At 43.6% G+C, this 12866-nt stretch overlaps 1 protein-coding gene across 1 annotated transcript in view; it reads left to right on the top strand.

Annotated features, from left to right (window-relative positions):
* The window catches only part of LOC138299225 (E3 ubiquitin-protein ligase TRIM39-like), a 116759-nt gene that overhangs the window by 16784 nt on the left and 87109 nt on the right, over nucleotides 1-12866 (top strand). The window contains exon 3 of the mRNA XM_069237356.1: nucleotides 11481-11711. Within this exon, the coding sequence (XP_069093457.1) occupies nucleotides 11481-11711 (231 nt within the window). The remainder of the gene's footprint in view (nucleotides 1-11480; nucleotides 11712-12866) is intronic.

The following is a 12866-nucleotide window of genomic DNA, read 5'->3' as shown; positions in this document are numbered from 1 at the left end:
TACTTATGATCAGTGAAAATAGTTCCAAGCTACTATTGGGTTTGACCATTTTTGCAGTGGTGACAACATCAAATACAATCAATATTGTGGGCACACCTTGCAGGATTACTAGTAGTAATCACCTGTCATACGAAAATATATCCAGAATGTTGACTAATACAATAGCATGACATTATGTAGTTATAAGTAAATATCGATTTACTACTCTTAACCCCATGCCTGCAAATATCAATCGGGTTTTATAAAGCACGGCTAATCACCCAATAGGATATCCAGGCGCTTGCAGTTCTCGGAGGCTTATTTGAACAGCCAGGTCTTGAGGGCCCTCGGAATTCGGGAAGTGAGGTGATGGTCCAGAAGTGTGTGGGTTTTTTGCTGCAACGTGAGAGAAGGAGTGTCCTTCACTTCTACCAAAGCAGATGTGGGGAGTATGGCAAGTGAAAGGGAGGCAGAGCATAGTCTTCTCAATGGTTGATTGAAGTTCAGGCGGTGGTTAATGTACGCAGGTCATTTGTTATGTAGAGCCTTGTGTGCGTGTGGGTCAGCAACTTGAATTGGCTTCTCTTCTGTACGAGGAACCAGTGGAGTTGCCTGAGGCGGGGTGTGATGTGGGTTCGTTGGGGAAGGCCGAAGATGAGTCTGGCTACGGCATTCTGTATGGTTTGAATTCTCTGTAGGTGTGCGCAGCGATTTCTACGTAGAGGGCATTACTGTAGTCCAGTCGGCTGGTGATGAGGACCTGTGTCATGGTGCGTCTCGTATGTAGAGGTAGCCACGTGAAGATCTTGCATATTATGCGCAAAGTGAGGAAGCAGGCGGAGGAGACGGCATTGATCTGTGATGTCATGGTGAAATTGTTGTCAATGATGATTCTGAGGTTTATGGCACGGTCGGTGGGAGTGGGTCCTAGGTCTGATGGCCACCAGGAGTCGATCCATATGTTGCTGCTGTTGCCAAAGGTCAGTACTTCCATCTTGTCTGTGTTCAGCTGCAGGCAGTTGTTCTTCATCCAATCAGTGACCAGCTGGTTCTGGTGGCGGAGGGGTTGTCGGTGTGTGGGAGATGTACATAGATGTGGAGTTTAGCATGTATATTGTTAAACTCACCTATAAAGAATTACCATTCTTAAAGTGACTAGACTCTGAATTGCTCACTGTTCTGGGCTGTACTAAAGGGAGCTATTTCCAGGGTACTGGTGAGCTACCAGTAGCTCCTGAGCTATGTGTTTGAGACCCCTGTTTTAAGGAATCTTAACTGGCACTGGATTTTAAAAGTACGAGACAAACCAAAGAGGGAATTATTTTATCATCATGCAAAATGCTGATGAAGGAGTAAATGTTAAAACAATTAATCATATTTTGTTGGACAAATGAATGGTGTCTAATTCTCTGTGTGAATATGGTTGAAGCAGTCAGCTTTTATAAGTCATATAGGTGTTCGTAGCTATGTGTTTGGAACAAATGTACAACTATACTGAACAGAGTTGAAATATCTACCGTGCTGTGCTCATATCTATGTGGTAGCCAACCGATTCAGCTGTACCCAAATAGCAGACCCAATCTGACTCAGACTGATGTCTAAAGCCTCTCTAGTGGGTGTAAAAAAAAAAAAGAATTGGTTTATTTATTGAAGGGGTGAGAACCCATTTATAATAATAACCTCACTCTTTTCAGGGTGAGGCACAATAATCACTAAATAAACTTGAGTTCAACCCCCTGGTAGTGATCGCACAGTGCAGACAGGCTTAACCTGAGAGCTAATGTGTATTGTATTTATGGAGTATCTAAAGATAATATGATAATAAAAACCCCAAATCGGATTAAAAAAAGTAAAGTGTAATAAACAAAATTATACCAAAATGGCAAAAATCCAGTGGGTTGTACTGGAGTTATACATTTTCTAGGTTTTAAGAAGAAATAGTGCCAAGAATCACAAAGTGCCAGTGATAGTCAGTGGTTGCGGTAGAAAAAGACCTATGCGCAATTAGACACTGACCGCAACGGATCATGGGTCTAATACACTAACCAGGTTCACCATGGTTTAAGATTGTACCTTCAGTCTTTAGTCCTTTAACACCCAATACACCACAGGAGTCCACTTTTAAAGCCACCAGGACCTCAAAGGAGGCACTATGAGACTCACAGAATGTCAGACACAGACCAAACAGCAGTATTAAGTCCTGGTCCAATTGCCGCTGGGCAGCGGCAGGAACGGCCTATTATAGCTTGTTGTTTTCCCTTAGCTCAAACAGGAGGTCAGCCAACTGACCCTTGGAGTCACATCTGGGGCCCTGGGTTCAAGGTAAGCAGTTCCATTCGTCCTTCAGACAGCAGGGTACAGCCCCAAGCCCATCCTGCCAAGGGAACAACAACGCCTCTACACAAAGGCCCTTTGCTGTTCTCTGTCTGGAAACAATACACATTTCCAATTGCAGGAGCCATCAACAGTTCAAGGGTAGCTGGCCTCTCAGAGAAAGGCTCCACAAATTTTAGGCAGGGAAATGCCATTTCCAAAGACGTGAATTGAAACCTTACTTTACAGTTAAATTAGAGTTTAAATTACTATTAAAATGAGTCCTTGCAATAGTTTTCTAACTTCTCCCAAACTGAATTTAGCACTTATCAAAAGTAGTAGGGTAAAACATTGTTATTCTACGGGAGAGCCAGCCCTAACACAGTGAAAAACGACATTTGAGATATTTCACTGCCAGGACATGTAAAACATTAAATATACATGTCCTACTTTTTACATAGCATGCACCCTGCCCCAATGGCATTTAGAGACTACCTTAGGGGTGACTTAAAAGAAAGGTTTAGGCCTGGCAAAAGGTCTGTTTTACCAGGCCGAAATAGCAGTTTTAAAGTGCACTACATGCTGCAATGGCAGGCCTGAGACATGTTTTACAGTGTAGCTTTAATGGGTAGCACAATGAGTGGTGCAGCTCCCTATTAGCATTTAACGTACAGGCCCTGGGTACATGTAATACCCTATACTAGGCACTTGCAAGTAAATAAAATGTACCAACCGGGTATACCTATTATACCATGTTTAAGAGGAAGAGCTCAAACACTTTATCACTGGTTAACGGAAGTAAAATAGAGCGTTCTATAGCCAACAAAAAACAAGTTCAGCAAAAAAAGGCAAAAATAGAGATTTTATTAGCTTTGGTGAAAGAGAGTCCTCCTTTTCTGCTTTCTTGTCTTGCATTTAAGTAAATGACCGCGAAGATAAACCACAGTTCCATCATACTTAGAGAAAAAAACTACAGTCACAAAGGCAACAACCAATCATTTAAGAGAAACTGTATACATTTTCTCCTGGCTGGGAGCAACGAGTCCCCTATTTTTGCAGGAGCCGATCAAGAACTTTGAGATATAGGAACAGGAACCATAAGAATTGCTAAAGGTATTAGTAGAGTAAAAAGGTCTCTAGCAAAATCCACAAGAAGAAGACTATGCAGGGACTGCGCAGAAGAACCGCCTGTAGCGCCAAAGTCCCTAAGAGTTGAATAATGGTGTCTTTCTAGGGTACCTCCAGTTTGGAAGTCTTTTTAACAGTCTTGTTTGTGGTTGAGACAGGCACTATAGGAAAGAAAGTGAGGGTTCAAATCTGAATGCGATTGGATAATACTTGTGTCTTTAATAATATCAAGACTTTCTTTCACTAAAGCTAAGAAAATCTGCTTTGTATTACAAGACCGGAGGCTCTTACTATGCTAGTTTAAAGCATAGCAACTACTAAATTAGAGACAAGAGAAATAGGCTTGCAAAAAAAGGTTCAACAGATGTGAGAATGTCGTCCAGACCCATATCAGCCCAAATGGCTTTAGATGCCATGGCACCTTCAGTAGAATGAACTCCAAAAAATGAGGTGTCGGTGCCTGCCAAATTCATGGTCTACTTGAGCCAGGGAGTCAAGTTAGGTGAAGAAACAGATTTGTGAGGAGATCTAAAATAAATTAATAGCTGTAATGAGGAGGGTATTCTCAAACCTTTGATTTTTAGCAATATATCCTTGTAAACGATTTCCAACACATTGTTTAGGCTGAAGAGGGATATGAGGATAGAAAACAGACATTAAGGCCCTCATTACGATTTTGGCGATCTTTTCACAGGACCGCTGAAATCGCGGGTTCTAGAAGACCGCCAACTGCCGGTCTGAAAACTGCCATATTATGAGTTAAGTCAGATTTCCACCCTTTTACGGGCAGAAATCCGACACCGTCGGCCTGGCCAACAGGAGAAGAGAGGCATTTCCACTGCCAGCACTGCCACACCAACAGGACTCTGCCTGCCATATTACGATACGTAATACGGTGCAGCGGTTTCCTGAACAGCGGTGCGGCATTGGCGGTGGAAACGCCGACACCCATCCCCTCCCGGACAACCACCTCGCCGAGACAGGTAGATGGACCATCCAAAAGGGTGGGGAGTTGTGTGCATGTGTGTGGTGTGTATGTGTAGCGGTATGAGTGTGCGTATGTATGTGTGCGTGGAGGGTGTGTGTGTCTGAATGGAAGCGGAGGGTAGGGGGTGTGTCGGAGTGCATGTCTGTATGTATGCAGAGGGGTGGGGGCATCTGTCTGAGTGCGGGTTCGTGTGCAAATGGGTGTGTGAGTGCGTGTTTGCGAGCGAGTGTCGGTGTCTGAAAGTATACGTGAGGTTGATGGGGTGTCTGTCTGTATGTGTGTGTGTATGGGTGAGTGGGTGTTTGCAGGTGTGTGTACATGTGAGGGTGCGTGTGCCGGCGTCAGGAATGGGGATTCCTGTCTCCAGGTGCATTACCGCCAGGGTTTTCGTGGCGGGTTGAGTGCCGCGGAAAGCCTGACGGTTTGCCAAATTGAAATACCACTGGCAGTCTTGCAGCTGCCGCCGAGCCGGAGGTACTCACCTCTGGCCCGGCAGCCCGACCGCCCCGTCAGTACTGGCGGCGTTGTGGCGGTTTGGCTTTGGCCAAACCACCAGTCTCCTAATACGGCGGTCTTCACCGCTGGGCCCGCAGCGGTTAGACTGCCACCATGAGTGTGGCGGTCTTAAGACCGCCACACTCATAATGAGGGCCTAAGTCCTGATTTAGATCTTGGTGCATGGGATATCCCGTCCGCTGTATTACGATCCCCATAAGATTTAACTGGATCGTAATACGGCAGACTGGATATCCGTCATGTTTGTGGCGGAGTATTCCATTCGCTGAGATCTAAATCAGGCTCTAAGTATATTTTGGTTCTTCTGCGAACCTGGTAATATACACCCAATGGGGTATATTGAACAGAAGCGACATCTAAGTTTGACAATTACTTATTCAGACAGTAATTTCAGTGATAAAAGGTATCGTCAGGCCAATTGAGAAAAAATTAGGATAACAATAGATTTTACTTTTGTAATGGAGGGTTAGAAAATGTTACCTCCTTCAAAGGATGGCATATCAAAGCGTGTCATCCACCGGTTAACCATCCACTTGTATATATATGCTCTCCTGATATTGCTGATCTGTGTGTATTGACCGTCTTGTATGCCTTGGTGTGGGAAGTTAGAAAATGAACCACTAATGTTATACATGTTGAAAAGGGACCTGCACCCCTGTCCATGCACTGGCTATTCCAGACAATCCAGGCTGATCTGTATGCTTACTGATAGTTCTAGGCCCAAAGGGAAGCAGGGTTGACCCTGCCACAACAGGGTGATTAATAGTAGGTGGGCTTTTTGTCATCGAACTTGGGGAGAACTCAAGATATTATTACACAAGGGGGAAAAGTATAATTTAGTTAGAGAGCCTTGTTGAAAGCGTCTGTTGCCAGAGCTTGTGGCTCTAGTCTCCAACTGTAAAGAATCAATCAATCAATCACAGACTTTTATAGAGCGCGCTACTTACCCGTTAGGGTTCCAAGGCGCTGAGGGGGGGGGGAGGGAGACTGCTACTGCTCAAAGAGCCAGGTCTTGAGGAGTCTTCTGAAGGCGAGTAGGTCTTGAGTCTGACGGAGGTAGGTAGGGAGAGTGTTCCAGGTCTTGGCGGCGAGGTAGGTGAAGGATCTGCCGCCGGAGGAGGTTCGTTAGATGCGGGGGACGGTGGCGAGGGCGAGGCTTGCAGATCGCAGTTGCCGGGTCGGTGTGTAGAAGTTGAGTCTGTCGTTGAGGTAGGAGGGGCCGGTGTTGTGGAGTGCTTTGTGTGCGTGGGTGAGGAGCTTGAAGGTGACCCTTTTGTCGACGGGAAGCCAGTGGAGTCCTTTGAGGTGAGGGGTGATGTGGCTGTGGTGGGGTGCATTGGTGATGAGTCGGGCTGAGGCGTTTTGGATGCGTTGGAGTCCCTGGAGGTGTTTTGCTGGGATTCCTGCAAAGAAGGAAGTTAAGTATTTAAATGATAATCAGAGAGGTCTGTTGCAAAGGGATCGAATTGGGAAAAACGTTTTTTGAAAGTTGTAGGGTGAACATGTCGGGCATACTGAAGATTCCTAGAGCACCAATTTGCTTTGTATTTACATACCCTGGTAGATATTCTGCCTAAACTGAGATTTTGTTTTGAAGGTAGAAGTCACAAACATGTTGGACTAGTTCGGCCAATGGTCTTGATCTTGTACTTCCCAGACGGTTTATATACCCAACTGCTGAGAGATTGTCCATACAAAGGAGAATAGAGCAACTTTTGTGTTTTTTTGCAAAGGAACCTGCAGGCATCAACAGTTGATGGACAATTATGACTCTTTTGCGACCATGTGCCACCAGTCGAAAACTGCCCACATCTTGAGCCCACATCATAGGCCACAACCAGTCCAGCTTGCAATGAATTCTAAAACAAGATCTGGTGCTGTAGAGAAAATTGCTTTGCCATGTTTCTAAGTGGTCTAACCACCATTGGAATTCAGAAGACTCTTGCTCTAATTGCATAATATTGCAATAGGAGAGATTCTTCCAGAGATGGCACATTTTTTAACTTTGTAAGGCTCAATAATGCAGGGAATGTAGAAAAGTTTGCCTGGATCGAGGATCATGGCAGACCCACCGCTTTTACTAAAAGCCTAAGAGATCAATTGGATCGAGTTAAAACTTGAGTCATGTTTTTATGAGAGAAACTTTCTCTTTTGGAAGGTGCAAAAATAGAGCCTTAAGTGTCTATTACGAAACCCAGAAACTCCATCTGTTGGGCAGGTTGTAATGCAGATTTGCCTTGATTGATAAGAAATCCCAGATTCTGGAAAAGAGTCACAAGATTTGTTAGATCAGTTAACAACTAGCCTTTGTCCTGAGCTAGAAGAAGAAAGTAGCCTCATTCTTTCATGTGCATTATGACAGGTTTCATGACACCAAGGTGCCGAAGAAAGCCTGAAGGGTAGTCTTTTGAACTGAAAAAATGTGTCTCCCTCAGATTGTAGATGTTTCCTGAATGATTAGAGAATCGGTAGATAAGCATCCTGAAGATCTAAATGTACCATCCAGTCTTTCTTCTATAGCGAGTCCCTATTGTGGATTGTTTCTTTTTCTAAATGGTTGTAAACCACGTAATTGTTGAAAGTTTTCAAACTGATGACAGGCTGAGGGGAAAATTGTCATTTGAGGTCTTGTTGCGATCCAAAGGAGACTCTGGTTTGGTTGAATCCACCTCTTGAGGTATAAGATAATGGCCCTCAGAGCGGCTCCTGCCATTTTTCTAGCCCTGCCAAAAATCTGATGCTCAAAAATGTTTTGTAAGAAAGACTGGACCTTATCTATTGATGCAAAAGTAGCCACACATGGTTCAGTTCTTTGATGAAGGCAATACCAAAGAGTAATCCATTAGCTCCCTGACCCGTTTCTTTAGTTGCAAAAGTTTCCAATTTGCGGTCAGTCTTTAAGAGTAAGCTCTTGCCCCATTACTGAATTGGCGTTGCCTAAAATACATATCGCTCTCTGCATCCAATTGGTTAAGGTTAAAGGGTCCACTTGTGTGCCCTCAATTCCTGCTTCCTCTGCTAGATCCAGAATTTTTGTAAGAAGACTAGTAAAATCAAAAATCTTGTACTACCATATCCAAAGGTTGTCTCAATTTAGGTGGCACATGTTGTGATACATGCTCATAAAGAGACCATTCTCTTGAATTTGGGGCGGTATTAGAGTGGGCAAAACAAAGGTTGAACCGAGAAATCAAGGATTGTTTTGCCTTTAGAATTAGACTTGGAGGAAGACGTAGACTTTGTCAAATCATTAAGAAAAGTTTTTCACTTCTTCTCTAGAGGCCCAGCCCAGATCATTTTTTCTGGCGCATCTTTGTCCATATCAGTATCTATGTCACCCACATCGTTATCCATATCATGTGATTGAATCAATCAATCAATCACTTGTTAAGCGTGCTACTCTCTCGATAGGGTCTCAAGGCGCTAGGTGGGGGGGGGGGTGCTACTGCTCGAATAGCCAGGTCTTGAGACATTTCCTGAAGGTCAGGAGGTCCTGGGTCAGACGTAGGTTGACGGGGAGGGAGTTCCAGGTTTTGGCGGCGAGGTGGGAGAAGGATCTGCCGCCGGTTGTGGTATGGTGGATGCGGGGGACGGTGGCGAGGGCGAGTTGTACTGTGAATAAGTAATTTAATTTAGTTTGATAGATAACCAACCTCAGAGAGAGGTTCTAAGTTTGGAGAGTCTTTGAGTTTATCCATTTGTTCTAAATTATGTTTTTTAACCTTTTAATTGAACTAATAGCGTTTGAGTTAGCATCTTGTGCCAAATGTTTTGCACAGAACCTTCAGTTGCCTTACAAATATTGGGCAGAGAACCAGAGACATCTTGCTGTATAGAGTCTTTTAATAAAATAATGTATATTGTCTCTGAGGATTTGAGCCACCTCTTCTTCAGTATATGACTCCATTATAAATAAAACCAACTGAAGTTAGAATTGAGAGCAGAGGCAATAAAATTGTCAATTATTATGAATTTAATGTTTTGAAATTTTAAGGTATTTCAGATTTGGGGAGCTTAAATACCCAAGCGTTTATTTTTTTAAAATTACAGGAGCAGTCCTAAATTCACACAGTTGAGAACTGCATGTGGAAAATCAAGGGAGAAGTGGGTGGCTCGAAACAACTGGTGGGTCCCTGTGTGTGGTGCAGGGAGGGAGGCCAAGGACGAAGGAACCGGCTTCCTGAAACAAAGCTCTGTAGGCTGCCGAAGCCAGAGAGACGCGCCCTGATATCTCGGCTTCCTTTTGACACATTGCAGAGGAAGAGAGATATTGAAGGGCAGCAGCATGCTGAGGAGTGGGTGCAAAGGAGCAAGTGTGTGGCTCAGTAAGGCTCATGAGCAGAATCTCTCTCAGCAAGTGCGTAAGAGACATTTGGACTGCATTAAGCAAGTGGTAAAGTCAGGTAAAATATCTATTAAACAAACCACAGCACAAATATAAATTTAAACGGAAATATAAACACAAATTATATTAGGAAATAAAGGATGATAAAGTACTTATCTTGACTGCAACCAGAAAGAAAATAGGACTTGTTGCTCCCAGTCAAAAGATTTTAGGGTTGTTTTTATATAATTGCATTTTTGCTTTTGTGATTGCATACTGTAGTTTTTTTTTTTCTGTAAGCATGATGGGAACTGTAGTTTATCTTGGCTGCTATTTAAATAAATACAAGAAAAGAAAGCATAATAGTGCCTTCAGTATTGTAATAAAATCTGTGCGTATACCATACCAAAGATGGTAATTTCTATCAGGTGCTGTGCGCTTTATGGTTCAATGTCTGTTCTTAGCTGCTTGCCCTTGAAGGGGGTGGAGGGTTAGGTTTAAAGTTACAACCACCTCAGTATTATCTTGTTGCTCTGTCCCACCCACAAGCCTGCCTTCCCCTCAGAGGGTATCACACTCACTGTGTAGTGCAGCCAGGACTCAGAGTACTGACCTATGCCAGCTATCTGACTAGCTTTCACTTGCACCTTTTATGCTGCTTCTCACAGGTCTAGTCCGACGGCGGCAAAGTTAAATATGGTACATTTGGACCAGAGGCAAGATGTACAGTCTTTAGGCACACACATACAATATATAGTGTAGCCCACCCTTACTTTGTGAAAGCTATACTTCCAGAGGCTTCAGAGTTTTACACATGAAGACGTTGTAGTCCAGCAGTACAGAAATAGGACTAGGAATGGCAAGCAGTAGCTGCATAAAACACAACTATTCTCTTGTGTCTTCTACTGACTTTGGAATGCAGCAGCGAGGGGTAGAGGTGAGAGTAGGCACTGCACTGCCTGGGATGCTCCCTGCAGGCGTAAGACTGAAGATGGTGCAGGGGAAGGAGTGGGATGTTCAACCTTAAATAATAAGGAGACTCCTCCCCGCTGTGGGTTACGCTCCTTGATATGGAACCTGAAGGCCTGTATTGTAAGCTGAGCATGAAAAAAGTACACACACCCTCTTTTAAAGTGCAGGACCTTTTAGGCTTTTTACTGCTTGCTTCACATAGCAGGTACTCAGGTTTTTCTATTGTTCTAGATTTGTACATGGACGTTTAGACTGAGAATTCATACTGTCGCCCATGTAGTTAGAAATATTTTCTTTGCTGTGATATCACTGATGTGTTGCCAGGCATGGATGTGTGCAAACTCATGGGCTGTGCGGTTTTCAGGAAACAGATAGCAGTCTAGAGCCAGTTTTTATCTTGTAATGTATTTATCATGTATTGTAAAGTGTGTATCAAGAGCAGTACAACTGACCTTGATGTATGTTGATGAAAGCCAAGTGTACTTCGCCCTAAAAGGACTTTTCCCTTTTCCAGTATTCGTACTCTTGTTGGATGAACCAGACTGCCATTGCTTCAGACAGTCTATGGATAGAAATCTCTCACCAGATTTTCAGAACCAACTCCAGTTCAATGCCAAACTGAAGTCACTAAAAATATTACCCCGTTCTCTGCTTCCATTAATTGTGGCTTACAGTCTCTCCTCCATTGCACTTGGGGCTCTCAAAAATGCCATCATACTTTACATATGGAGTACACTTCTCTGTAAATACATCTGCTGTTTCCAGCCATGGCACCACATCTGTCTTCCATCCTCCCATGTAGCGGAGGCTTAAGCTAAAGGCGTTTTATCAGCTACAAAGCTGCAGTGTCTACCATGATCTGAACCTCTTCGCCAGATAAGCAACTTACCGCACCTTAATATCAGCATCCCCGTGTAGCCACAGTGCAATTCAAGACAAATGGTTAGTTCTAGGATACAATTGCATCTTACCCATAAACATTTCTAATAAAGCTTGAAATACAGTCATTCTGTTCTCTGACAGACAACAAAACGATGCCTTTGTTCTAGAAAGACATCAAATAGTAGTACAGGAGAGGTCCATGTGAGGCAGTTGCTGTCCTACCGGACACCCCTGTCTCCGGTATGACCTATATGATGGCCCTCAATCACCCAATGACTGACAAGAAAACCAATGTCAGTCCCAGAGTCACTTTATAAATGTATTACATATTTCTGAGGTGGTAGCATTGTGAATATATGATTTATTTTCATGTTGCAGGCTAAGTTCAAGAGCCAGAGAGAGCAAATCACTAATGAGTTTGAGGAGCTCCAGACGTTTCTGGAGAAGGAAAAATCTCGTCACCTCAGCAACCTGGAGGAGGAAGAGAAGAAAAGTCTGCAGAGCATCAAAGAAACAGTAACAAAATTAGAAGAACAGCAATGTGTCCTAAGAAGCTGGATTACTGAGATAGAATCGAAGTGTCAGCAGCAGGATGTGGAGTTATTGAAGGTTAGAAAATATTATAAATCTACAGCACAAGAAGCTCAGCGTACCTTCATTAGTGTCAGAAAGTAACAATATTGTAAGCCAGACCTAGCGGGAGGGATATATGCTTCCGTAACTCTCTGAACCCACTACAAAATATACACAAAGTAATAAGTTGGTAAGAAGTAAACCCAGGGAAAAGGAATTTGGAGAAGAGATAAAACAGAGACACAGGATATCGACACTCTGACTTGTAACACAGCTGGGCTCCATCTTCAACTGGAGGAGCATTGCATTCTGAAGATGAGAGGAAGTCATTAGCAATTTTATGCACCTAATTTGTTATCTGGTATATCTTTAAACAACCCATATCTCCAGATAATGAAACTCTTGGCCTGATTTACGTTTTGGCAGACAGTTTTCTCCTTCAACCTGGCGGAGGACTTAATGTCCGCCAGGCGGAGGGTAATCTGCCTACCAAATTAAGACATTATCGCCAAACAGGCGGTCATTTAACAAGCATTTGCAGGACCCGCTGTCACTGCAGTTCCTGTGAGTGCTTTTTTAAATTAAAGTTTGATTCATTGCTCCATCATAATCTGTCAGACTTATTTGTCTGTTTTTTCCTGAGATGGAATTTTCTTTTTGGGGAAAAAAAATGCTCCCCTCACCATGGGAATTCTATTAGATGTTGAGGTAAGCATAGAGCAGTTTTCACTGCCCCTTACTGCCAGGGTTTCCCTGTCAGTGATGGGCCACGAAAACTGACCTGTACATCGGGCCATCTAAATTAGATTAAAATATAGAGGTCGGTCTCTGACGGCCCCTAGTCTTTCGGACCATCGGAGGGGTATAACTATGGCAGAGACAGATTAGTCTCCACCCTGGTTACACCAGTGGTCCACCCGCTTCAGAATCTGGCAGCTCTACTGCCAGGGCTCCTGCACTGCAGAATGAAGTAAGGCAGCCACATGTATCATTACAGGGACCTTGACTGACCAACACGGAGGCTCAGTGGACTGTCGTCACGAAAGAATGTGAACTGAGTTTATGTTGGATGGGGCATCTAGTTTAGTTTGTCTAAGAAGTTATGCCACCCTTACTCATTTTATTGCTTTTAGCACAATGCCTTTTCTCAAAGAGGCATTGATTGTGGTAATTGGTAGACCAGGTATCCTT

This window comes from Pleurodeles waltl, chromosome 6, assembly GCF_031143425.1.
Source record: "Pleurodeles waltl isolate 20211129_DDA chromosome 6, aPleWal1.hap1.20221129, whole genome shotgun sequence".
NCBI classification, from domain to species: domain Eukaryota; kingdom Metazoa; phylum Chordata; class Amphibia; order Caudata; family Salamandridae; genus Pleurodeles; species Pleurodeles waltl.
This window is presented reverse-complemented; position numbering and strand designations above follow the sequence as displayed.